The sequence below is a fragment of the Peromyscus leucopus genome, chromosome 4 (assembly GCF_004664715.2).
Source record: "Peromyscus leucopus breed LL Stock chromosome 4, UCI_PerLeu_2.1, whole genome shotgun sequence".
NCBI lineage: Eukaryota > Metazoa > Chordata > Mammalia > Rodentia > Cricetidae > Peromyscus > Peromyscus leucopus.
This window is the reverse complement of record NC_051066.1, coordinates 63,322,388-63,347,648: the sequence shown is the minus strand read 5'-3', so window position 1 is coordinate 63,347,648 and position 25,261 is coordinate 63,322,388. Positions and strand designations below refer to the sequence as shown.

The following is a 25,261-nucleotide window of genomic DNA, read 5'->3' as shown; positions in this document are numbered from 1 at the left end:
GAATGGTTGCTGTGAATATTAGGGTACATCTAGACAACAATGAAAAATACCTGACACTGCCTATGAACCTAAAAACCTTTAAATTGGATAGACCATGGCCTTAAAGGGAAATCAAATGTTATTGTTCTGCTAAAGGACCATAGCAATAAAATGACTTTTTTAAAGAAATATTTTTATTTTATAATTAATTTAATTTTACATATCAGCCATGGATTCTCCTGTCCTCCCTCCTCCCACTCCCCAGCCTTCCCCCTCAATCCACCCCCATTCCTACCTCCTCCAAGGCAAGATCTCCCCTGGGGAGTCAGCCAAGCCTAGTAGATTCAGTTGAGGCAGGTCTAGTCCCCCACTCCCTGCACCAAGGCTGAATAAAATCACTCTTAATGACATTTGTTATATCTGTATATCAGTGCCTCTCTCAGCCATGATCAGAGAAATTTCTTCTTAGAATAGAAGGGAACTAAAACAGATACACACAATAGAACAATGTTTAGAGACTGGGAGATTTTGGAAAACTCAGTCCTAAAAGGGATGTCTTCATAAAATTTCTCCCCTCAGAAGCTCAGGAGCCTCTGCAGAAGAGTAGGCAGAAAGATTGTAGAACCATCGGGAAGGGATGACTCTAAGAAAACAGTCTTCTAGACACAAAATGACTGATACACATCTGAACCCACAGAAACTGTGGCGTCAAGCAAAGGGCCTTCACAGGTTCAAACCAGATGGTGTCCAAACACTGAGAGGAAGAAATAGAAGCTATCTGTAATTGACACCTGCTTGCAAAGGACAAAATAGGTTTCTCCAATGGATTCTCAATGGTTATATTAAATACACTTAAGGACTGACCCCATTATCAGAAGTACATGGACAAAACAAAATGAATTCAATGATGTTTTTGAAGACCTTTTGTCTCATCCTGGTTCATTTGGCTTTTCTTGAGATCTTGCTGATCTTTCACTTTTATATTATTTTTGACATTTTATGGCTTTTGTTTGTATTTGTGTGTTTCTTGGGCTTTAAAAAACCTGTTATTTAAATTTATTTGTCTGTTTGTTTGTTTGCTAATGAGAGAAAGAAGGAAAGAACATGGAATTGTATGAGTGTAGAAGTAGGAAGGATCTGGAAGAACTTCTAGGTGATAAAGTATTGAATGAAAAGAGTTTATAATGAAAATCAACTCTCAAAAGCCAAAAAAAAAAAGAAAATCAAATAAAGTAAAGCAGTCTATAAGATTATTTTTGAAAATTAAAGTTGAAAGAGGTAGTCTACAAAATGGATAAGTTATGATAAACAGTAAAGGATATGGAAATTATTCATGAAAATCAATTTTAGTTTTATTAAGTGTCAAGTTTCACTAAAAATTCTGATCAACATAAATTATCAAATTGAGTGAAGGGTAGAGAGTTGAAATAACAGCCATAGGGACAGTTGTCTCAGGATGCCCAGGCAAAAACAAAACAAACTTCTGAGCCTGGAAGCTAATTAGTCATGTTAGGATTACATGAAAATGGAAAGGAAGAGCCTCAAGAGAATTTAATCCCAGCAGTCATAATTGAAAATAAATGTGATCAACCTGTTCTTTCTGTACCAGAGAGATGCCAGCAAGATGCCCTTATTTCAGGTACACTTATGAGTTGCTATAGGTCAAAATAGAATAAAAATAAAATTTTGCTTTCTTTTTATACATATGGGAAAGGCAGTGAGGAATGAAAAGCAAATGGATTATTCTGATTCTTAATAGTGGCTTAGAGTCTGTCTCCAATGATCAGGAACATGTTCTTGTGAGTATTTAGGATATTCTCCTACTTTTATTTGACTTGTATAGGATTCAAAAAGTTAGAAAAAGTTGGTGTTCCAGTGAAAGGGAGGGGCAGATCATGCTTAAATATTCAGCAAATAATTAGAAAAATAAAACAATTCCATATTAACTTTATTATTATCTGAAAAGTTGATTTTGTTTCATAGTTAACTTCTAACAAACAGTGTTATGAATTCAGCAAGTGTAATGAACAATAACGTTTTTGATTAAGTGATGAGATTTTTCTGTATGGCTTTCTGGGCAATTTAATATTTTCATTTTAATATATTGAACCTGGATAAGATTTTATTAATTTCAAATACATTGCCTAAAATGGGTGATAGACATCCTGTCAAGAGAGAAAGAAAATGAAATATATGTATATATTTAAATGAATGGTGATTATGCTCCCTCATTAGAGGGATTTTTGGCACTGAGAAAGCTATATTAAAAGTGTTATGTACTGAGGCTATTTCCTTAGTGTACTTTATGTACAAAAAAATAGCAACATAGCATGCCACCTAACAATGATATTACATTTTCCTGCATTTGCTATACAATAGCATGTTGAGAAGTGAAAAGCCCAATCTAAGATAACACTGAAAATTTTTTAATCATTTAGGCCAAGAAAAAAGAAGAATGGATAAGGAAAACTGCTCCTCGTTACCCGATTTTTTTCTCCTGGGAATTTCCAGTAACCCTGACTTAAAATGGGGTTTATTTGTTGTGTTTCTTGTTGTTTATCTTATTATTCTGCTTGCAAATATTGGAATGATCATCTTGATCAGAATGGATCCGCATCTTCACACACCAATGTACTTCTTCCTCAGTCACCTTGCCTTCTCTGACTTATCCTATTCTACTGCAGTGGGACCAAAGATGCTGGTGGACCTTCTTGTAGAGAATAATCCAATTTCCTTTTTTGGCTGCTTTCTACAATTCTTATTAGTATGTACCTTTATAGATATTGAGTGCATGCTTCTGGCAGTGATGGCTTTTGATAGGTACAAGGCCATCAGCAACCCCCTGATGTATGCTGTGGACATGTCTAGTAGAGTTTGTTATCAGTTCTTAACTGGAATATATCTGTTGGGACTATAGATGGTCTTATACATACCTCATTATCCTTCAGCTTATGTTTCTGTGGCTCTACCAATATTAATCAGTTCTTCTGTGATTTTCCTGCTGTTTTACTCCTTTCTTGTTCAGATACACAGGTCAATGAACTGGTGTTATTCACCCTTTTTGGTTTCATAGAACTGAGCACCATCTCAGGAGTCCTCATCTCCTACGGTTACATTATCTCCTCAGTCTTAAAGATCAGCTCTGCTGGGGGGCGCTTCAAAGCTTTCTCTACCTGTGCCTCCCATCTGACTGCAGTTGGATTTTCCAGGGGACCATGCTCTTCATGTATTTCAGACCTAGTTCTGCCTACTCTCTAGACCAAGACAAAATGACATCAGTCTTTTACCTCCTCATTATTCCCATGATAAACCCTCTGATCTACAGCCTAAGGAACAAGGATGTGAAGGAAGCCCTGGTCAGGCTCAGAAATAAAAGGTGGTTTTAAGGAAATTTATTGAATACACAGAAATGTATCATATCCATTGATTTTATACTGCATAAAAAATCAATAATATCACAGTTTTTAATTTACTAAGCATTTGTATAAAATTCTAATAATAAGAAGCAATTTGAGACCACCATGTTTCGTACTCATTTATTATCTTTAGTAATGTGTAATATTCTCTTTAAGAAAATATATCAGGGTAGAATTTTTAAAAACCCTGATGAATTAATAGGTTGCAGTGAAGTACTTCTTAGTTTTTACCAGATTATTAATGTAACCATAAAACTTTAATAGTGTGTTTTTAACCTGAACTCACATTAACATCCAGTTGTGTTGAGGATTTATCTACCAAACTATGGTATTAGTATGAAAAACTTTGGAAAGTGATAAAAATAATGAAGGTAACTCTTCAAAAAAGACATTTTTGTGCCCATGGAAAAGCAGAGGAGACCCTTGACCTTTTATGCCAAATGAAGACAGTAAGAAGTGGATAGTCTATAAACCAAATTGTGGGCTTTCTCCAGACACCATCTGCAGATCCCTGACTTTAGATTACCACCTTCCAGAATTGTGATCTACATCTGGAAATGGACCTCAACTATGGTGTTTTCTGATTAAGAACCATAGAAAGATGTAGAGAAACATGGCACTCAGCAGAAATCATTCAATAGAATTCAATAAAATAATAACAAATGGTATGGTAAGGGATTGTCACTAATTCAGAAAATGTAACACTTATGAAAATAACCCATATTCCATAAGCACATTCTCCTTATACCATGTAACTATACTTGGATACATATATTTCAGCCATTTATCTGTGGAAGTGATTGTATTAGTCAGACTTCCTTAGAGGCAGAGGAAAACAACTGATATAATGTATATATGTATGTATATATGCATGTATGTATATATGTGTATCAAAAAGGGTCTTCTTAGAGTGACATACAAGTTGTGGTCCAGCTAGTCCAACAATGGGTGTCTCTAACAGAAATGCCAGGAATCCAGTATATATTTAGTCTATATGGCTGAATGTTTCAGCTGGTCTTCATTCTACATTTGAATCTGAAGAAGCAGGTTCAGATGCCAGTGAAGGAATGGCTCAGGAGCAGCATAGATGAACTTGCCAGCAAAAGTAAAGGGCAAGCAGGCAAATACCTTCCTTTGTCACTGTCATTTTATGTGGGCTGTCATCAGAAGGTATGCCTCAAATTTAAGGTTGCCTTTTTATACTTCACATGATATAACTGAAACAATCCCCGACAGGCATTCCTTGCTGCTTGAGCTGGAGTTGATTCCAAATGCAGTCAAGTTGACAATCAAGATTAGACATTGCAATGATCGTGGAATAAGTGAAAAGAGACTTAAACTATAAAACACCTGATTTATGAACTCATCTTTCTGAATTTGTTATGTTGAGAAATATAGTGTTTGATGCTATTCTTTAGGAAATTAACTGATATAGAAATAACGAGAGTGCCCTAACCCCCTTCCTTAAGGTTTTTAAGAAGTATGGAACAGAATGTTACAGGCTTTGTTGTATCTTAAATCATTCTTTTTGTCTCTCATTAATTTTCCTTCCACACTTAATCTGTAAAATATCATCTTTCATATTTGACAAGATAGTTGAAATGGCAAAACATTAAATACATTTAGGAGTTAATCTTATAATTCTGGGTTTATATATATTACTTTTGTTCATTATTGTGGCTGAAGATGCTAAATATGAGAATGAAATATTATGATTGGCTTGGATATATGTGTGTCACACTCTACTCCAATCTAATTTTACAAAGAATAGAAAATGAATATTAAGTGTTTTTAGTGCACCATAGTCTATCTCTATAAATTGGTATCCCATCATTGTATTGGATCAAGAAACATGTGAAAAGAATGAATAATTTCCTTTATGTCTAAACTATTGACTTACAACTCTAATGATTGTGATTAAATGGGAATAGCAATTAGTAGAAATAGGAAGCATCTATTTAATTTCTGGAGATTTAAAGAGATGGTTTGTTTTTTTTTTCATGTGATATCATTTCTCTGTCTTTGACATCTTGCTCAAATACAAAGGTGGGGAATTAATGATATCTTTAACTTTTTCCCCCAATGGAAGTGATTACTCTTTGAGACTGTTACATCATGCTTTCTGGTAAAGATCTTCTGGTGAGGAAAGAAAATCATTTTCTTTACTTATTCTCCTTAATAAAATATGATGTTGGCAATTGGTTATCAATTTGACTGGATTCTGAGACAACTAAAACATGTGGAAACACTTATTAATGTGTTTAGGCAGAATTTCCAGAGAGCACTGGCATATGGGAGACTGCTTAGCAGATGTGACAACCCATTCTGAATATAGTGTTATCCAGTGCTCTGGGTGTCCATATGGAAGGAAATTGAAGAAGACAATGATATAGGCCTGCGTGTATTGTACTTTTATTCTTGTGTGAGCATTTCTATGGATGCAGTCATCATGTATGGATGTGAGACTCAATACTTCTTAGCTCTCTACAGTGAATAATTTCCAGACACACTCTAGGGTTTTCTCGTACCATCTGTACTGGAAAAGGACTGCCAACCAAGCTGACTAGTTCCTTGGACAGAGAACAAGTAAGATTAAAAATCAGACAAACAATTTTAAAATGGTAACTTATTATAGAAAACCATAACCACTCAAAATGAAGAATTGTGTAGCCCTGTGTCAATTGAAGCAACCACAACACAACTCATTGACCTAATACTCATGAACTATTATGAAAGAGATGTGGAAAGATTGTAAAAGCCAGTAGAGAAAAGGACTTTTCTGTGAGATTGTGTCACCTAGAAATGTCAAGAACAATATTCATAAAGTGTCACTAACATGAGTGCATAAACTTGACCTGAACATGTGATATACCAGTAGACATGATAATGTTGATAAAGGAAACCACAAAAGGCCTCAGGACTAAACAAAGAAATACAGATATCTAAGGAATTCTGAGAGTGAAAAAAATATTCTTCCTTGGCAAAGAGCACACCAATTGACTACCAAGTACCAATGATCAGCCCTGAAAACAGAGGCATACAAGTAACTGTATGTAGATTCTGCAGGTGGAATTTATGAATTCAAGCGTGTGTGTGTGTGTGTGTGTGTGTGTGTGTGTGTGTGTGTGTGTAACAGCAATTAAAGAAAACCAGGCCATTTATTTGAAAGAGAATGGAGGAAATACAATGGAAATAATGCTTGAAGGGAGGAAAGGGATGGGTGGGAGTATAACTATTTTAATATTTAGTACTAGCACAACTTTAAATCAGATGTAGATAAAATTTAAATTGTCTTGGGCATGAAGAATCAGAGAAAATAAGAAAAGATGTAGACATCCTTAAATAAAGTTCAATTTTAGTTTCATTGAATGACTGGTTTCACTAAAAACCCTGGACAATATCTGTCACTCCTCAATATCAAGTCAAGGATAGCCAGTAGAGATGATAACTATGAGTGCAGTGGTTGGGTATTCCCAAGGAAAACACTGAGTAAGGAATCTAATTAATCACATTAGAATATCTAAAAAGAGGGAGTCAGAGCCTCAGGAGAATTAAATCTCAACAGTCTTAGATGAAAATAAATGTGATCAACTTATCTTCAGTTACTGCAGGAAGGATAGAAAAATTCTCTCATCACAGGTAGGTTTCTAAGTGGTTATTTGTAAAACTATAAGAAAAAATATTATAGTGGTTCCTGGACATAAACTAAAATTCAAGAATAAATAAGTAGCTTTATTCCTATTTGTGTAGTTAGGTAAATTCTGCCATGTATCTACAGGTAACATTTCCTAATTATATGTTTATGAATTTGTTTCTTCATTTGTTAAAGTGTCTCTTTAAACTCTTATTCTATGATTCACTCTCCTTCTATCTGTCCTCTGTCTCTCTATCTCTCTCCCTCTCCCCTCTCTGTCCTCTTTTTTATGTACAAACAATAGAACACAAAAAAACCCCACAATGTTCACATAGAACTGCTCATATAATATAAACACTGAATACAAAAGCATTTTATTTGTGCAATTTTGCTAATTAACTCACATTTGCATTTAAATCTTAAAGTCAAGGTAAGAGCTAAATTAAGGAAAAATATTTGCTGTAAACAGTTGTTGCCACTTCCTGCCAGTTCTAATTTACTTGTCCAAGGTTTTGTCATTTGAACACAGTTAGGTAAATAACAGAAATTTAAAAGGCAGTAATTAGTGATGAGTGATAGCTTTTAATAATTGTTTTTCATTTTTATGTAAACACTTCAAAATCCAAAATAGTACCATGACTATCTTCATCTATTGTCTGATATTGTTAAATGATTCATATATATTTTATAATGATCAAAGAAAAACATATTGATATTAATTATGACTCTATAATAAGACTATATAAAATATGGCTTACGCTATAATTTGTCTGTAACTTTTCATTCCCTTCCCATTATGTGAAATCATAGACCAGCATTTTTTATTTACATGTTCTACTAAATATGGAGGGATGGAGATAAAGACAAGGCAGATAGATCATGACTTAAAACTTTAGATAAATGATAGATAGATAAATAGATAGATAGATACATACATACATAGATAAATATAAAGACATAAAATTCAATTTAATCATTTTCCTCTACTTTTCTATGATTGTACCTTATTACAAATGTATTTTATGTTATCTTAGTGTGTTTTCTTAGTGTGCTTGTGTACCTAGTACATTCCTAAAAATGTAAATACTTTCTGCTTTATATATTCTAAAGAAAATCAAACCCTTAAAGGTCATTACCTTAATGAGTTTTGTAACTATTTAGATCATGAACAAAGAAGAATGGACAAGAGAAACTGCTCATCTGTACCTGAATTTCTTCTGTTGGGAATTACCAGCAAGCCTGAGATGAAAGTAACTTTGTTCATAGTGTTTCTGCTTGTGTACCTCACTATTCTTCTGACAAATGTAGGGATGATCACATTAATCAGAATGGATCCCCAGCTTCACACACCAATGTACTTCTTCCTCAGCCACCTCTCTTTCTCAGATCTCTGCTATTCCACTGCAGTTGGCCCCAAGATGCTGGTAGAGCTTTTTGGAGAAAATTCAATCTCTTTTGTTGGCTGTTTTCTCCAACTCTTGATTGTCTCTATTTTCATAGATGTTGAGTGCATGCTGCTGGCAGTGATGGCCTTTGATAGGTACAAGGCCATCAGCAACCCCCTGATGTATGCTGTGGACATGTCCAGTAGAGTTTGTTACCAATTCTTATCTGGAATATATCTGTTGGGGACTATAGATGGCTTCATACACACCTCATTGGCCTTCAGCTTATGTTTCTGTGACTCTACTCAGATTAATCATTTCTTTTGTGATTTACCTCCAGTCTTACTTCTTTCCTGCTCTGACACACAGCTCAATGAACTGGTGTTATTCACCCTTTTTGGTTTCATAGAACTGAGCACCATCTCAGGAGTCCTCATTTCCTACTGTTATATCATCTCATCTGTCTTAAAGATCAGTTCTACTGGGGGATGGTTCAAAGCTTTCTCTACCTGTGCCTCCCATCTGACTGCAGTAGGGATTTTCCAGGGGACCATGCTCTTCATGTATTTCAGACCTAGTTCTGCCTATTCTCTAGACCAAGACAAAATGACATCAGTCTTTTATCTCCTGATTATCCCCATGATAAACCCTCTGATCTATAGCCTACGGAACAAGGATGTGAAAGAAGCCCTGGTCAGGCTCAGAAATAAAAGATGGCTTTAAAAAAATGCCTTACATCTACACAAACATATTTATGATACTTGTGGTTTTTGTATTTTACCATTCATATGAATCATATCAGTTTGTTAAAAGTTCAGAAGTGTTGTAGCATATTCTAATAATAAAATAATTGTTTCAGACTCTAAATATATCTTACTATACTAGTGCATCTTGCTAATATTTAATTTTCATATTATGAAACTTTCATTACCAATTCAACTTTGATTCTTTTTCTATTTTGTTATTCAGCTTTAAAAGTACTATAATGTGATTTATTGCATTTTTCTATATTTATGTACTCTGAATTTCTTCTAAAACTGTGTACGTTTTTCAAGAATGATAAGTATATGCCAGTAGAATTAACCTGGGTACTCTAAACTTTGTGTTTAGAATCAATTAAATCCAAAAAAGACAAAGAGAGAGAGAGAGATGGGGCCTACTCTTTAGGAAAAAGAAAAACCATAACCACGTGGGCAGCTCATTGACATTGGGTTGAGTTGCTACTTCTTATATCTAAACATTTGCATGTGTGGTAGAGGAGGAAATGTATCATAGAGTTTATGATTAAAGAAATAATTTAGATGTGAACAGGTCCATGCTTGTTAAAATAAAAAGAACTCGGACAGATTTTTTTTTTTTAAAAGAAAAAAGCTATATAAGGGATTCCACTATAAATTCCTTATGGTCTGGAGTAACAAACCATCAGTTGTTCCATTTTCCTTCCTTTCTCTCTATTCCAGCCCCAGTGAAATGTTCTCTTATATAAAAGATTCACATCCTAAATCAAATGTCTACTGTTAGTCAGTTTCTTAAATCAGCATCTGCAATAAAGATTGTAAAGATGTCTTCATTCTCAGAGAATTCCATCTCCATTAACCAAAGGAATTCAGTTGGATGTGAGACACAAACAGGTGAAATAAAGTCATAAAATAAAATGTCAGCACACAGACTTTTAACACTTATGTTAGTAATGTAAATATACATCTATTAATATGTATACATAGTATCACTTTTTAGTAGTATGTAAAGTGACTGGGAATAAATGAAACAATCTACAAATAAATATTAAATTTCTGAGACGCAAACAGCATCCCTACTCCTCCTCTCTATTTTCCTTTCTTGTCTTTCTTTGTCAGGTTATTGAAGCACTAAACCAGCGAATCAGGTTCCTGAGAACATATGGTCCTTACATTCAGATAAGACAGGGTGACATCATTTTCTATTACAATTTATTCTATTTTTTCTTTATTGAAAATAGAATTTTTTTATATCATATATGCCGATTATATTTTCCCATTCCTTTACTCATCCAAGTACCTCTCCACCTCCCTTCCTTTTATGATCTACCTGATTCTTGTGTATCATTAGAACACAAACAGGAATCCACAAGGATGACCTTAGCTGAGACACCTAACAAAAGTGGAGAGGGTGCCTGAACTGACCTTCTCCTATAATTTGATTGGTGACTACCCTAATAGTCATCGGAGAGCCTTGGTCCAGTAACTGATGGCAACAGATGCAGAGATCCACAGCCAAGCACTGGGCCAAGTTTCTTGACTCCTGTTGAAGAGAGGGAGCAGAAATTGTAGCAGCCAGGATGGTCAAGATCATAATAGGGGAACTCACAGAGAGAGTTGACCTGAGCTTGTGGGAACTCATGGACTCTGTATCAACAGCTAGGGAGCCTGCATAGAACTGATGTAGCCCTTCTGCATGTGTGTGACAGTTGTGTAGCTTAGTTTGTTTGTGAGGCTCCTAGCAGTGGGATCAGAACCTATCCCTCGTACTTGAGCTGGTTTTTGGGAACTTATTTCCCATGCTGGATTGCCTTGCCCAGCCTTGATGCAGGTGAGGGCAGGGTAGCTTGGTCCTGCCTCAACTTGTTATGCCATGCTTTCTTGACTCCCATGGGAGGCCTGCCCCTTTCTGCCTTTCTGAAAGTAGAAGGAGGAAGAGTGGATGAGGAGTGGGGGGAAATGAGAGTTGGGGGGTTACATAGGAGGTGGTGGTAGGGAAAATTAGGAGAGGAGGGAGGGGAAACTGTTTTGGTATTTAAAATAAATGAAAAAAGAAAACAAAATACAAACAGGCTTCTAAGGGATAGAATAAAATATACTAAAGTAAAACAAAAACTTCTGCAATACTTTTATGGAGACACTTAGTTCTATAAACTTGCCTCTTACAACAGCTTTCATTTAGGTATGGTGTGTAGTCATTTTTATTCAATTCTGGAAAGTCTTTAATTTCTTTCTTATTTTATGACCTGACCCAATTTTCAATCAATAGTGTATTCTTCGTTTCTTATGAGTTTGTAAGCTTTCCATTGATTCTGTTGTTGATATCCAGCTATAACACATAGTTGTCTGAGAAGATACAGTATCTCATTTCAGTTTTCTTGTACCTGTTGAGTCTTGTCTTGTGTCTGAGTATGTGATACATTTTGTAGAAATTTCATGAGGTACTGAGAAGATATATTCTTTTGTGTTTGGGTGAAATACATTGTAAATATCTATTGGGTTAATTTTGTTTATGATCTCAATTAGTTCCAGCATTTTTCTGTTGTATCTGCATAACCAGTGTATTGATGAGAGTGGCCTACTGACATCGCCCACTATCAGTGTGTGAGGATCAATACGTGATTTAATCTGTAGTAGTGTTTCTTTTCCAAACTTGGGTGCCCTTGTGTTTAGTACACAGATGTGAGCCCCTGGCAGTGGGACCAAGACTTATCCCGTGTGCATGAAATGACTTTTGGAACATATTCCCTAGGGTGGGATACCTTGCTCAGCCTTGACACAAGGGAAAGGGACTTGCTCCTGTCTCAACTTTAGTATGCCAGACTTTGTTGACTCTCCAAGGGAGGCCTTACCCTCTCTGAGGAGTGGATGAGGGGTGGGATCCCGGGAAGAGAGAAGGGTAAGAAGGGAAGGAAGAGAGGACTGGAATTGGTATGTAAAATGAAAAAAGGTTTTTTAAAATAAATTTTAAAAAACATGAGAGGAAGAGAAAAAAATAAAAACAAACAAACAAACAACAACAACAAAAAGAACTGTGATATTGTCTTAGAGTATTTTTCCTCTGATTAGTATATAGTATCTTTCCCAGTCTCTTCTGATAATTTTGGTTTGAAGTATATTTTTTCAGATATAAAATGGCTACACCAACTTGGTTTTTAAATGTTCATTTGCTGAATGTATTTTTTTATCCTTTTAGCCTGAGGTGATATGTATCCTTGGTATTAAGTTGTATTTCTTGGATGCAGCAGAAGAATGGATCATATTCTCATCCATTCTGTTAGTCTATATCATTTTATTGAGAAATTGACATCACTGATATTAAAAAATATCAACAAGCAGTGTTTGTTGATTCCTATTACTTGTTTTTTGTTTTTGTTTTGTGTGTGTGTGTGTATGTATGTGTGTGTGTGTGTGTGTGTGTGTGTGTGTGTGTGTGTCTTTGATTTGCTTTTCTGCAATTGTTTATTCCTTTTGTGTTCTTGGCGTGATTAAACTCTTAAGTTTGATTTTTTCTTATATCCCCTTCTATAAACTTGTGTTTGTAGACAGATATTGCTTCAATTTGGTTTTATCATGTAATTTCCTTTTCTTTCCGTGTACTGTGACTGAATGTTTGCTAGGTATATAGTTTGGGTTGATGTTGGTTATTTCTCAGAGTTTATAGATAATCTGTCTAGGACTTGTTGAAAAATAAAGTCTTATTCTGATAGGTATCCCTTTATATGTTAATTTGTCTTTTTTTCTTGCAGTTTTTAGTATTCTTTCTTTGTTCTATAAGTTTAATGGTTTCCTTATTTATGTACCAAGTGGATTTTCTTTTCTAATCTATTTGGCATTCTGTATGCTTCTTGTGCCTTGATTGGCATCTCATTTTTTAAATGATTTTATTTTGCCTGTTTGTATCTCAGATCCAGCTGAATTCCTTTGGTTAATGGAGATGGGATTCTCTGAGAGTGAAGACATCTTTACAATCTTTAATGCAGATGTCTTGGCAACTGGTTTTAGCCAATTTCCTTGACCCTATGGCACTGTCCTACTGCACAGTATGCTAACTAAAATTTGTTCAATTTGCCTAACCCAATGCCCTGTTCCAATGTGTAAATTGTTTTAATTGCCACCATAAAACACATTATTTTGTGTCTTTATTTCTTTTCTGAAAGTTTTCATATAGTGACATTTTGCTGGCAGCTAGATACCTGAGATACTCAGTGTCCTTTAACTTTCTAAATTATAAATAGATGAGGGCCAGAGAAGCAGACAGGCTAACCACAGAGCTTCACCTCCCTGTCCTCTCCTCCAACACATTCCCCCCAGAATCACCCCCAGCTCAGTACCAGTCACCTACTGTGGCTTGCCCTTGCTCTCTAACCACACCCCCAGTGGATCAAGATCTTCTCCTCCCTCCTTATTTGCCAGTCATCCAGTTGTCCCAGGCCCTAACTCCAGCAAGTATTCCCTGGGGACCATCAGCTAAACCTGTCAGAAAAGCCAGTAGACCAGAAAATCAGTAGGTAAGCTTGAGATCTTCAATCCTCTCCACAAAACCAATTTCTCAGTCATATATCCAGGTCGGTAGCATGCTACCTTAGTTGCCTGTAGGTTTTTGTGTATGGTTGAGATCTCGTGGGATTTTCCACCTCCACTTTGCCATGTCTGTTTGTCTTGAACTCACTCAGCTCATGTTTAGCCAGTCAGATTGGTGTGACTGTTGTTTTAGTTTCTGACATTCCTAAGAGACACAGCTACCTAGGAAACTCCCAAATCCTTACTTTAGGGAGTTGTTTTGTAAATGGAGCCAATAATTGGATCTTAGTCCACAGGGTAAGAAGAAGACACTCAAAAACTACACAAATATGTTCAATAAGACGTTAGTTCAAATGTTATGATCACAGAAATATTCCCTACCAGGTAACAGACAGCCACCACACCCTCTCAAGAACTACAGAGAGCAAAAGAAACCAAGAAAACATCCTACCCAATGAAGCAAATATTGTAACAGTGCCCATATGGGTAGAATTCCTCAACAAGATGCTATGAGGTACACACTCAGGTTAATAGTCAAGATGTTCTTCTGCAGAGATGATTATTTCATGTTTTATTTTTCATTTTCATCACATCTGATCACTGTTTAGGACCGTAATGATAGTTGGTACTTTGGAATCAAACAAACACCTTGCATATAGAGTTCCAGAGCAGTTTTATTACATCTAGATTTCATATGCACATTGAGTAAAGTGAAGTTGCTTGAGATTTAAAGAAATGATTAATTTTGAATTTTATGACATAATACTAAGTTAAATATTATGCAACAGAACAACATTTTTGTCATTATATCTATCTCTAATCTGTATTTTAATCTGCAAGTTTTATCCTCAAAAGCCCTTTGTTGAATAAGGTGCAGATAAAAAGCATTCTATATAGGAGAAAATGATTAAAATATTATTTTACAAATATTTTTTTTATTATGTTTTTATATCCTGACCAAAGTTTCTCCTCCCTCCTGTCCACCCAGTCCCTCTCCCACATCTTTACTCTTCCTCCTCTCTTTCTCTTCAGAAAAGGACAGGTCTCTCATAGATATCAGTCAGTCATGGTAAAACAAGTTGCAGTGAGACTAGGCACCTCCTCTTCTCTTAAGGCTGGATGAGGCAATAGAATTGGTCCAAAAGCAGGCAATAGAGTCAGAGACAGCCCCTGATGCCACTTATAGGAGTTGACAAGAACACCAAGTTACACATCTATAACATATATGCAGAGAGTCTAGGTCAGTCCCATGCAGGCTCCCTGATTGTCATTTAAGTCTCTGTGAGTTCCTATGAGCCAAGGTTAGTTGGTTCTGTGGGTTTTCTTGGATGTCCTTGACTCTTTACTCCACTGGCTCCAACAACTCTTCCCACCCCTCTTCTGTAGGACTCCTTGAGCTCTACCTAATGTTTGGCTGTGGATCTCTGCATTTGTTTCCATTGGTTGCTGGGTAAGACCTCTCTGATGAGAGTTGAGCTGGACACCAATCTATGACGATAGCAAAATCTCAATAGGAATCATTTCATTTATTTTTTGCACCATTTTTGTTTGGTTCTGTCCTAGGTCTCTGGGCTATGTAGCCTCTGGGTCCTGGCCCTCTAGGCAATGTCAGGGTGGGCTCTCTCTCATGGCTTGCTTCTCAAGCTGGGTCAGTCATATATTGGCCACTCCAACAATTTCTATGTTACCTTTACTTCAGTACATCTTGTAGGCAAGACAAATTTTAGAATGAAGGTTTTGTGGCAGAGTTGGTATCCCAACTTCAGTAAGATGTCTTGCCCACTTATATGAGATGGCCAATTTTGGCTATGTATTCCCAATTGCTAGGAGTCTCAGCTAGTGTCACCCTCGCATATTGCTGGGAGTTTCCATTGCCCTAGGTTTCCAGCTCATCCCAGAGATGGCCCCAGATTCCAGTTGTCTCTCCCAGTACTCTTTCCCTCCATTCTTACCTCACCTAATCTCTCTTAGTCCCATCCCCATCCCCAAACAGAGCCCTCCCCCCATGCAATGGAGATGTCTATTTTAATTCCCCTTCACAGTGAGATTCATACATCAGCCCCCACCACCACTATCCCTTGAACACTTCTTGTTACTTAGTTTTTCTGGGTCTGTAGATTGTAGGATGGTTACTTTAAAAAAATTTATGTAACAAAATATAAATGCAGTCTTTAGTTCTTCATCCAAATTAAGAACGTGATAACTTGGATGTTAAAATGTTAAGTCAGCATTGAGAATGTCTAATGTCAAATTAGTAGTTAAAGAGTACATTTTTTTAGTATCCCAAAAATATCACACTTCTGATTTCTCCTAATTTTTAAATTATTGTTTGAAGTAAAAGTAACTGCAACTTATTTGTTAAATTAAAATTGAACATTTTCTTTGAATATATTATTCACATGCAGTTTTAATAAACAGTCATTTTACCTCACAACATTTTTATTCTTATTCTTAAAAAATATTCACCAGTGATTCTACCTGAAAACATTTAACATGACACCTTTCCTAATCCATTCTTCCCACAAAACTCTGTAGAGCCACACCTACATGTCATGAAGAGGAAAACAAACAAGCAACCCCCTGCCCTCAAATAACACTATCATACAAGAATTAATAACTAGAGAAGAACCATTATATAAAAATGGTGGTGTTTATTGTGGAGTTGTGAGAGAAGAGACAATATTTAATGGGAAGAGCACTGCCTGAGATAACTAGGGTTGAGGGATTTGTTTCAAAAAGCAAAGAAACAAGACAGAAAATAAAAGACATGGGCATCATTGGAAGTGACTCTTCTTCAATTTCATTAGCTATCTGGTTTCACTACATGCTACAAATCCTATCAATAAGCTCTGTTTAACATCTCTTAGGGATCCATGTGGTGACAAGGGCACAGAATTAAAATTTCAACCTTGATCAAAGCTGGTGCTGTATTCCTCAGAGGAAAAAACTGAGCTGGGAATTTAATTAACCCATTTACATACAGAACAGTGAACACAGACTGTCACATATTTAAAAACCAAGGGTACCACAGGAAAATAGTGTGATATGAACATTGTCCAGGTGCTCTAGATAAGGACAGAATAAATATCCGAGGTATGTTTCTAGTTTACATTTAAATAATACAGAAAAAAATAATACCTTGTTTTCTTTCTTTGTCCTGAGGAGTAAGCCAAAATTAATAATATAACTTGATGTCAGTTAAATACAGATTAAAATCTAGTAGTGGCCACCATTTCTTCTTGCTCTGCTTGTATGAATTGAACTGCCTTAATATGCCACTAATGTAATTTTATAAAGGTTTCTATGATTTATTTAGTAATCAAAATTCCTTTGTAAAACAACTGTAAATGATATACATATGCATTTTATTTTTTCTATTTTTGCTCAAGTAATAATAAAATCAAAATGTTATAAACACAAATATATGTAAATTAAATGCTCTAAGAACCACATGTCACAAGGACTTAGTATAGAAATAGATGTCATTAAGAAACCATAACTTAGTAATTTCCATGAATGTACTTGTATTTGATGCTATGATGAGAGTTAAATATGAATCTCTATTTTATGTTTGGGGTCATCAAAATATCAAGAACTATATTAAAGTGTCTCAACATTAGGAAGGATGAGAACCATTGGTCTAGACCATCTACAGAATATTTTCTACATACCAAAATTAGATTCTGAATATAGACAACAATTTTCTTGCCTAGATAAATTAAATCCTAGTCATCCTATTCTTTGAATGCTTTTTGCAACCATTCAGGCAAAGAACAAAGAAGAATGGATGAAAGAAACTGCTCCTCAATCACTCAGTTTATTCTATTGGGAATTACTAATAACCTTGACATAGAAGTGGTTCTATTCATTGTATTTCTTCTCGTCTACCTCATTATTCTTGTGACAAATATTGGAATGATCGTTTTGATCAGAATGGATCCCCAGCTTCACACACCAATGTACTTCTTTCTTAGCCACCTCTCTTTCTCTGACCTCTGCTATTCAACTGCAGTTGGACCAAAGATGCTGGTGGACCTAATGGACAAACACAAATCTATATCTTTCATTGGCTGTGACCTTGCAGTTTTTCTTCACCTGTATCTTTGTAGATGCTGAGTGCATGCTGTTGGCAGTGATGGCCTTTGATCGGTACAAGGCCATCAGCAATCCCCTTATGTATGTAGTAGACATGTCCAGTAGGGTTTGTTACTATCTCCTAGCTGGAGTTTACCTATTAAGAATGATAGATACTGTGATACATACTGTAATGACTTTTGGGTTATGTTTCTGTGGATCTAATGAGATTAATCATTTTTTCTGTGATATCCCTCCCATTCTGTTACTATCTTGTTCAGATACACAGGTCAATGAGTTAATCATCTTTATTATTTTTGGTTTCATTGAACTGAGCACTATCTCAGGAGTCCTTGTTTCTTATTGTTACATTATCTCATCAGTCTTAAAAATCCACTCCACTGAGGGGAGGTTCAAAGCTTTTTCCACCTGTGCCTCTCACTTAACTGCAGTTGCCATTTTCCAGGGAACATTGCTCTTTATGTATTTCCGACCTGCTTCTGCTTACTCTCTGGATCAAGACAAGATGGCCTCACTTTTTTACACCCTAGTAATTCCCATGCTCAACCCTCTGATTTACAGCCTTAGGAACAAGGATGTAAAAGAGGCCCTGCAAAAACTGAAAAATAAAACATTCCTTTAAATAAAGATACACATTAAGATGTATGAATTTTTGCATACATGTAGCCCCTTGTTTTATTTCAACTACATAATATGCCATAAAGATACCTCAGTCCTAAATTGGTTAATGAATATATTCCTAAGTCAGAATATACTTATAGTTTGTGATTCCTAATGTTTTAAACATTATTTCTTTGTCTTCAGAGTATATGGCACTTTATTTCTGGAGAAATTCCAAAATTTTAAGTAGTCCTAAGTATTTGTGCTTTGTTTGTGCCACTGTATATATTTAATTTGATTCTTTTACAGATTCAGCTTATTTTTATTTTGTGTTCACATGATGTTTTTTGCTAATGGACCTGAAAGTTTAATAGAAATTATAACCTTTGTTAAATATATTTTATAATAAACTAATTTGTAATCAAAAGCACATTATTATAAGTACTAGCATAATCTCCAAGTCTAGAGCATAAAGAATGCAAGTTCTTTTGAAACGGAAGCATATAGTTTGGGGGTTCAATAATGACAGGCACAGGTGTGAGGAGAAGAAAAGAATCTAGATGCAGAAAGTGAGGGCTGTCTATCCTGAGATAGGCAGAAAAATGAATCTTTACTTAAATTAAGTTTCAGACATAAGGAACTAGGAGACAAATGGTACTGCTACCCCTTCCAGTTGCTGATGTTGATCATGTTCTTGATGATTTCATAAATTTGTTGATTGTACTTTGAGTACATACATCCTCCTGACTCTGTCTTATCTTTCTACCTCTACTCTCATTTGATAATTTGAAAGTCTTCCTTTTTGAAATGTCCATCCAGATATTGGATCAATTTTTAATAAAATTGTTCACTGCATATTTTTATTACTTTCCAATTGATTTGTTTTGATTCCACAGTAGTGATGACTTTTTGGAGATTTGTATATAGTACAATTTGTATAGTAAGAAACTGTTCAGGAGAGAAGATTACAAATTTTGAATCACAAAATACTTTTGAGATGTTGGATAAAGTAACTGCTATGGTCTGTCAATCACATATTGTATTCATGACTAATAATATCATATTATACCTCCCATAATTTATGTAGTTTTGTATATCAATGAAGGTAAAAGAATAGCAAGTGTACAAATTGACAGGAAAAAGTCCTAACCACTTCTCAGCTCAATCCCATCTCTTCAATTTTTTTCCTTTTCTTACCACTTCTAAGCCATCATTAATAGTTAACCCTATGATTCATAAATAATATCCTCCTAAGTTCATTATTCTGTTTATTAAACATTGGCCTCAGGCATGTTGCTGAGGAGCATCTCTGTTCAATGATGGCTGGTTTCCTGTTTGTAATCCTATCTCCTGGTTTGTAACTTAGAAACAAAGATTAAATACAAATAAGTTTTTCAAAACCCAAATGAAGTAATAAGAGTATGACATCTTACTAGGTACCAAGTTACAGATATGCTTAAGGTTATATGTATATTTTGGATATTTAATAGGTTCTATGGAAGAAGATAGCATTGATATGAATACTAACTATTGACATTACTCACATAGAAAGAAAAAATCAATCATCTTGTTATCTAAGTGTCTTTCAACTACTACTCCTGTCTCTGATAAATTTATTTTGTTAAAACAATGAAGGAAGTTATTTGAGACCATGAGAATAAGATCACACTTGAAAGATTCAGAAATAAATTCACGATACATTATATTGTTCATCAAAACTGTATCTGCAACTGCACTATCCATGTGAGGTTTTTCTCCCTGTAATTGTACAATATCTTGTGTGAAAACATTTTAGAATTGAAGTAAATCCTATAGACTCTTCTGCTTTACAAAGGGTCATTTGAGGTATTCTTTGAAGATTATCAGAATCGTTATAGAAAACACCTGTGGGGAAAAATGCTTCTTGTGGAAAATAATTTTAAAATGTCCACTTACATCATCTGTACTAAAGGTATATTGACTGAAAAAAATATTTTTTTTACTTGCACTTCTCCCAACTTCTTCCAGTTACTTCTTGCCTCCCTACTCACTCAACTTCATGCTCTTTCTCTTAAAAATAAAATCAAAAACAAAAATAAAAACAAGCACACAAAAAGCAGTGGGAAAAAAACAAACAAAGCCTCCACCAAAACAAAACAAGGAGTGCACAAAAACACTGACTCTTTTGTGTTAGCCAACTACTCCTGGGCATACAGCCTGCCCTGGAGTGTGGTTAATATACTCTTTGGAGAAAACTAATTTCCACTTTCCCAGAAGCTATCACTTGGAAATAAATTCTTGGTTATGGGTGAGGATTTTTGTGTACTTACTTCTCCTACTCATTGCTGGGATTTTGTCTAGTTTGAACCTGTGTAGGTCTCATGCTGTCACTGTCTCTGTCAGCCCTATTATGTGTGGGAAATACTGTTTTCTGGTGTCATTTTCCCCTGTCCCCATTCCATGAGATAGAACCCATACCTGACATTGCTGAAGTAGTCAAGAGCCTGAGAGTAGTTAGGTCATGAGTGCAAACAAACAAATAAACAAACAAAAACCCCAAACAAACAAACAAACAAAACCCTAATGATATGATGCCATTCCTATAGATCAGTGAATGGAGCAACCCTCATCAGAGAAGCTTCTTCTTGCAATAGATGGTAATTAACACAACTGAATAATGTACGGAGAATGAGAGGCTTTGGAACACTCAGCATGGAATTAGATGTCTTTATTAAATCACTACCCTTAGACTCAGGCATCTATTTGGAAGAAGAGGAAGACAGATTGAAAAAAAAATATATTTATTTTTTTTTAAGTTTGTTTGTTTGTCCAAGTATAAGTATGTAGATATGTAAGTGCAGGTACCTCCAAGAAAGAGGTGTCAGATACCCCAGATCTGGAGTTATAGGCAATTGTGAGCTATCTGAATTAGGTGCTTAAGACCAAATTCCAGTCCTCTACAAGGGCAGTATGTGCTCTTAGCCACCAAGGATTTACCCATGATGCTTTTGTTAAGCTTTCTTAAAAGTAATAAGCAATACCAGAGCAGAAAACAAGTTTAATAATACTAGGATCCAAACTAGACTCTCAGTAAATTACTTTTGTTCTAAATTTATAAGGCTATAATGTTTATTGAGGAAGATGGGCCAGTCATTTAGTAGATATGAGTTTCATCCTTGGAACTCCCTACTCCCTTAAAAAAATAAAAGTCCTGTGTGGTGGTGTGTGGTATGTACTTTTGTTGTTGCTGTTGTTTTGAGACAAGGTTTCTCTGTGTAGCTTTGTGCCCTTCCTGGATCTTGCTCTGTAGACAAGGCTGGCCTCAAATTCACAAAGATCCGCCTTCCTCTGCCTCCCAAATGCTGGGATTGAAGGCGTGCACCGCCGCCGCCGCCGCCGCCGCGGCCACCACCACCACCACCACCACCCGGCAATGGTATATACTTGTAACACCATCACTGGAAAGACAGACACAGAATTTCATCGTTACTTTGAATCTGTAGCCATTTCAAGCAGTTCTCCATGAATTGTTTTATTTAGCTAATTGTGTAGGAGCACATCCTTGAAAAGTACACATCCAACCTATGATTGAAAAGTAATGCAGCATACAACTGTCCTAGAAGTCACAGAGCACATTTCTTCTACTACTAAAATTCTGCTACCTTATATGGAGAAGAGAAAGCAAAGAACCTGGTCTTTTGTGGGCCAAATATTATCAATTAAACTCATTAACAATGGCCCATGAGAAAAGGCTGGGCCACCATTCCCTGAAGAAAGAGTGTTATAAACTGACAGTATATTAAATTCATCAATGACAAGAAGAAAGATGATGAGATGCAGACACTTTCATGTCATTTTTCATTTTCTTCACTGTCTTCACTTGTTTGGGTATGTTTGCTTAAAGTCTACTTCAAGTCTATATCCATAAGACTAAAACAATAAGGTTTTCTTTTAAAACAGATCTCTTAGGGGAATTAATGGGAGCTGTCCATTCTCCACAAAGTTATTATTTTGAAGTGGAAAAGTATCAAATTCAGTAACTGTTTCATTGCAAGCAGGAAAACCAGTGTTCAGCTCCCAAAACTGATGTGGCAAGCATTTGTAATCGCAGTGCTGGAAAAGCAGAGACAGATGAATTTGTGGGCTTCACAGGCTAGCCAGACTAGATTAGTCAGTGAGTTCTAGAATAGTGAGAGAGACAGAGAGACCCTGTAGCCACTTTTGTTGGTGGTGTGAACCTTGGAAAATGGAGCCTAAAAATTTGGCAGACTATAGTCAACTTTATTCAGAGCATCAGACAATTTATATTCTGAGGATTAAGCCAAGTCATATTGAGCAAAGTTCACATTAGTTCAGGTTGTATACAATCACAAAGGCAAGGTATATTCACATGAGTTTAGGCTGCATGCAGTCACTAGGACAAACCATGTTTGGAGACATTTTTGAATAACAAAAGTAAGCAAGAATGTGTAATCCAAAGCAAACACATTCCTATTTACTACACCTGGGAGAGGCATGAAAGTACATTCCAATAAGAATCCTGTGCTTTGAAGGACTAAGGTCACAAGGTTATTGTTCTCTTTTCTTGGAGAATTCTCACAAACAATCAGAATTCTCTTCATACAGCTTCATTCATGGACCATGTTCTGATAAGACCCTATGTCAAAGATAGTTGTTTCATGAAGTGATAGAGAACACACCAAGATAACAGATTCTCAGCACAAAGTAGATTTTATTATTCAGAAGGACATGGGCAGGGGCTACCCATGGATTGGGCAGAGACCATGATGGCCTACTGGCACATGGCTGTTTTAGGCTCCAGCATACAAAAGAAGAAAGGGTTATCCCTCCTCTGGGGAGGGTTGAGGTGGTTGTCTCTGATTGGCTAGGTGAAAAGAAAGGAGAGGAGGTGGCAGGTTTCCATCATGTAGTCCTGTGCCATTTTATGAGGTAGCATACCTTTGGTGATGTAGCCTGGTGGGTTTGAGAGACCATATCAGGGCCAGTATTTCTACCTCTAGTTTATAAAAAGAGTAGAGGGATGGTATTCTCTTTTTTTGCTTCCTGCTCACAGGGGGCATAGATGGTCAAGGGAGAATGCGGATACACTGGTGAAAAAAGTCAAGAGTGTGAAAATGAAGGCAAAAAAGAGTATGAGTTCTGAGTCCAGGAGATGGAAACATTTCTAGAGCCACAGAGCTTCAATGTCCACCCAAGGATCATCTAGATCCTGAAAGGTGGAAGGTAGAAGACATCAGTTTTGCCAGAGTCCATCCAGGAACATGTTGCAGGCCCAGAAAGATATTCATGCCATAGGTGTGGACATAAGTCATTGTTGGAGGCTAAAGGTTGGTAGTTCCTGAGGAAAAGCTAGTTAAAGATTTGGTTATTTATCTGACATATTTTTCTGGTGAGAAAGGAGGTGAAGCAGTTAAGGAAGATAGAAGCAAAGAGGAGTAAGAGCATCATAATAACAAAGGGCCTTATGCGGGAGACAATCCATGGCAACAAAGGTGACTGAGCCAACCCAGGAGGTCAGAGTAAAGAGTAGTTGATTTAAGAAATGCCTTTGATAGTTGGGTTACATTTGCTAACATTTTCTGAAAACAAAAACAAAAACAAAATCAGTCTCATTGATGGAATAGCAGCATTCTTCCCTGAGATATAAGCAGGTATCCTGTTTTTCAGCTCTCAGAAGATCTAAGGCTCCATGCTGTAAAGAGACCTGAGCTATAGAAGTGAGTTGTCTTGAAAGGAGGCTAAAGACCTAGTGGGGGAGCCCAGAGAGACCTGTATCTTGGGTTCAAAATATATGGTAGAGAGAACTGAGTGCCCAAGGTTACCATGGCCGATGGCCATGGCCATGCCTGCCAAGGTAGTAATTAAGGTGAGACCCACCATGACAGGCAGAAAGGATTTCCTAGGTTTACAAGTACTTGGGAAAAGCAAATAGAACTCAGATGGTCTTACAGGGTTAGTTGTGGGATGACTGTCATCAGAAAGCAGGGTCCACTCACATTCGGAGCTATGCTGTCACAGAGATTCTTATTATAACAGAATAGCTTCCCATGGAGAGTCTGCGTGAGAGCTGAAATCAAGACCTTTTGAAAAGAGGGATGATAGAGTATGATAGGCAAAAGAGAAGGAAAGTAACAGGTTTTCTGGACAGGTATAGATGAGTTGATACTTCTGGTTCTCACAGGGGGAACCAGAAGGCCAAGAGTAGACATATATTTAGCCTGAAGTTAGGAGAGATTATAGTAGCATTGGCAATATGGATTAGGCAGTTTCATTTTCTATCTCAATGTACCTCTGGGTGGCATCAACAGCCTGCATCTATTCTAGTTAGATAGAATGTTCTTTCCTGTGAGTGATCAGGACTTTCTCACAGCCCTGGAGTAAGCAATATTGAACTCTATTGACTCAGAAGAGACTTCAGATTCAAACTGGGAAACTGAGTCAGTTGTGGGCTCCCACAGCATAACCCACAAGTTGGTGACCTCGTGAAATGAAAGAGCTGATTGCCATTTGTGTAGAACTTGAAGTCTAAAGTAAGTAAGGGACCTTCCTGTATGTGTGTAGGATGGGGCATAAGGTCTTCATAGGTTTCAGTGAATGAGAGAAAGGGATTGGGAAGAAGTTGTGGGGGAAAGGGTAGGGTGGAAGGGTTTAGAGGTAAACAGATTTGAAAGGACAGAATGTCTCCACCAAGAAAGGAAACTGGATATGAGGGAACAAGAAGGAATGAGTGGGAGAAGTTAAGTTCATTGAACATACAGGCCAGCAGATCTGAGGGACATGGAGAATTGTTCATAAACCTGAAAATGAAGGATGGGGGTGGAAGAGAGGGTGACTTGGAATCAAGAAGGAAAGAAAGGTGGTGACCAGACACCAAAAGTGAGCTACTAGGCT

At 36.4% G+C, this 25,261-nt stretch overlaps 1 protein-coding gene and 2 pseudogenes across 1 annotated transcript; all 3 read left to right on the top strand.

Moving 5' to 3' along the window:
* Positions 1-2,434: 2,434 nt before the first annotated feature.
* LOC114687352 lies at positions 2,435-3,365 on the top strand (annotated as a pseudogene).
* A 4,784-nt stretch (positions 3,366-8,149) lies between these two features.
* On the top strand, positions 8,150-9,204 carry LOC114687351 (olfactory receptor 5W2-like). Its single transcript, XM_028862014.1, has one exon. It carries the CDS (start codon positions 8,208-8,210, stop codon positions 9,135-9,137), a length of 930 nt encoding a protein of 309 aa, XP_028717847.1. The 5' UTR covers positions 8,150-8,207; the 3' UTR covers positions 9,138-9,204.
* Positions 9,205-17,455: 8,251 nt separating this feature from the next.
* Positions 17,456-18,392, top strand: LOC114687349 (annotated as a pseudogene).
* Positions 18,393-25,261: the final 6,869 nt, after the last annotated feature.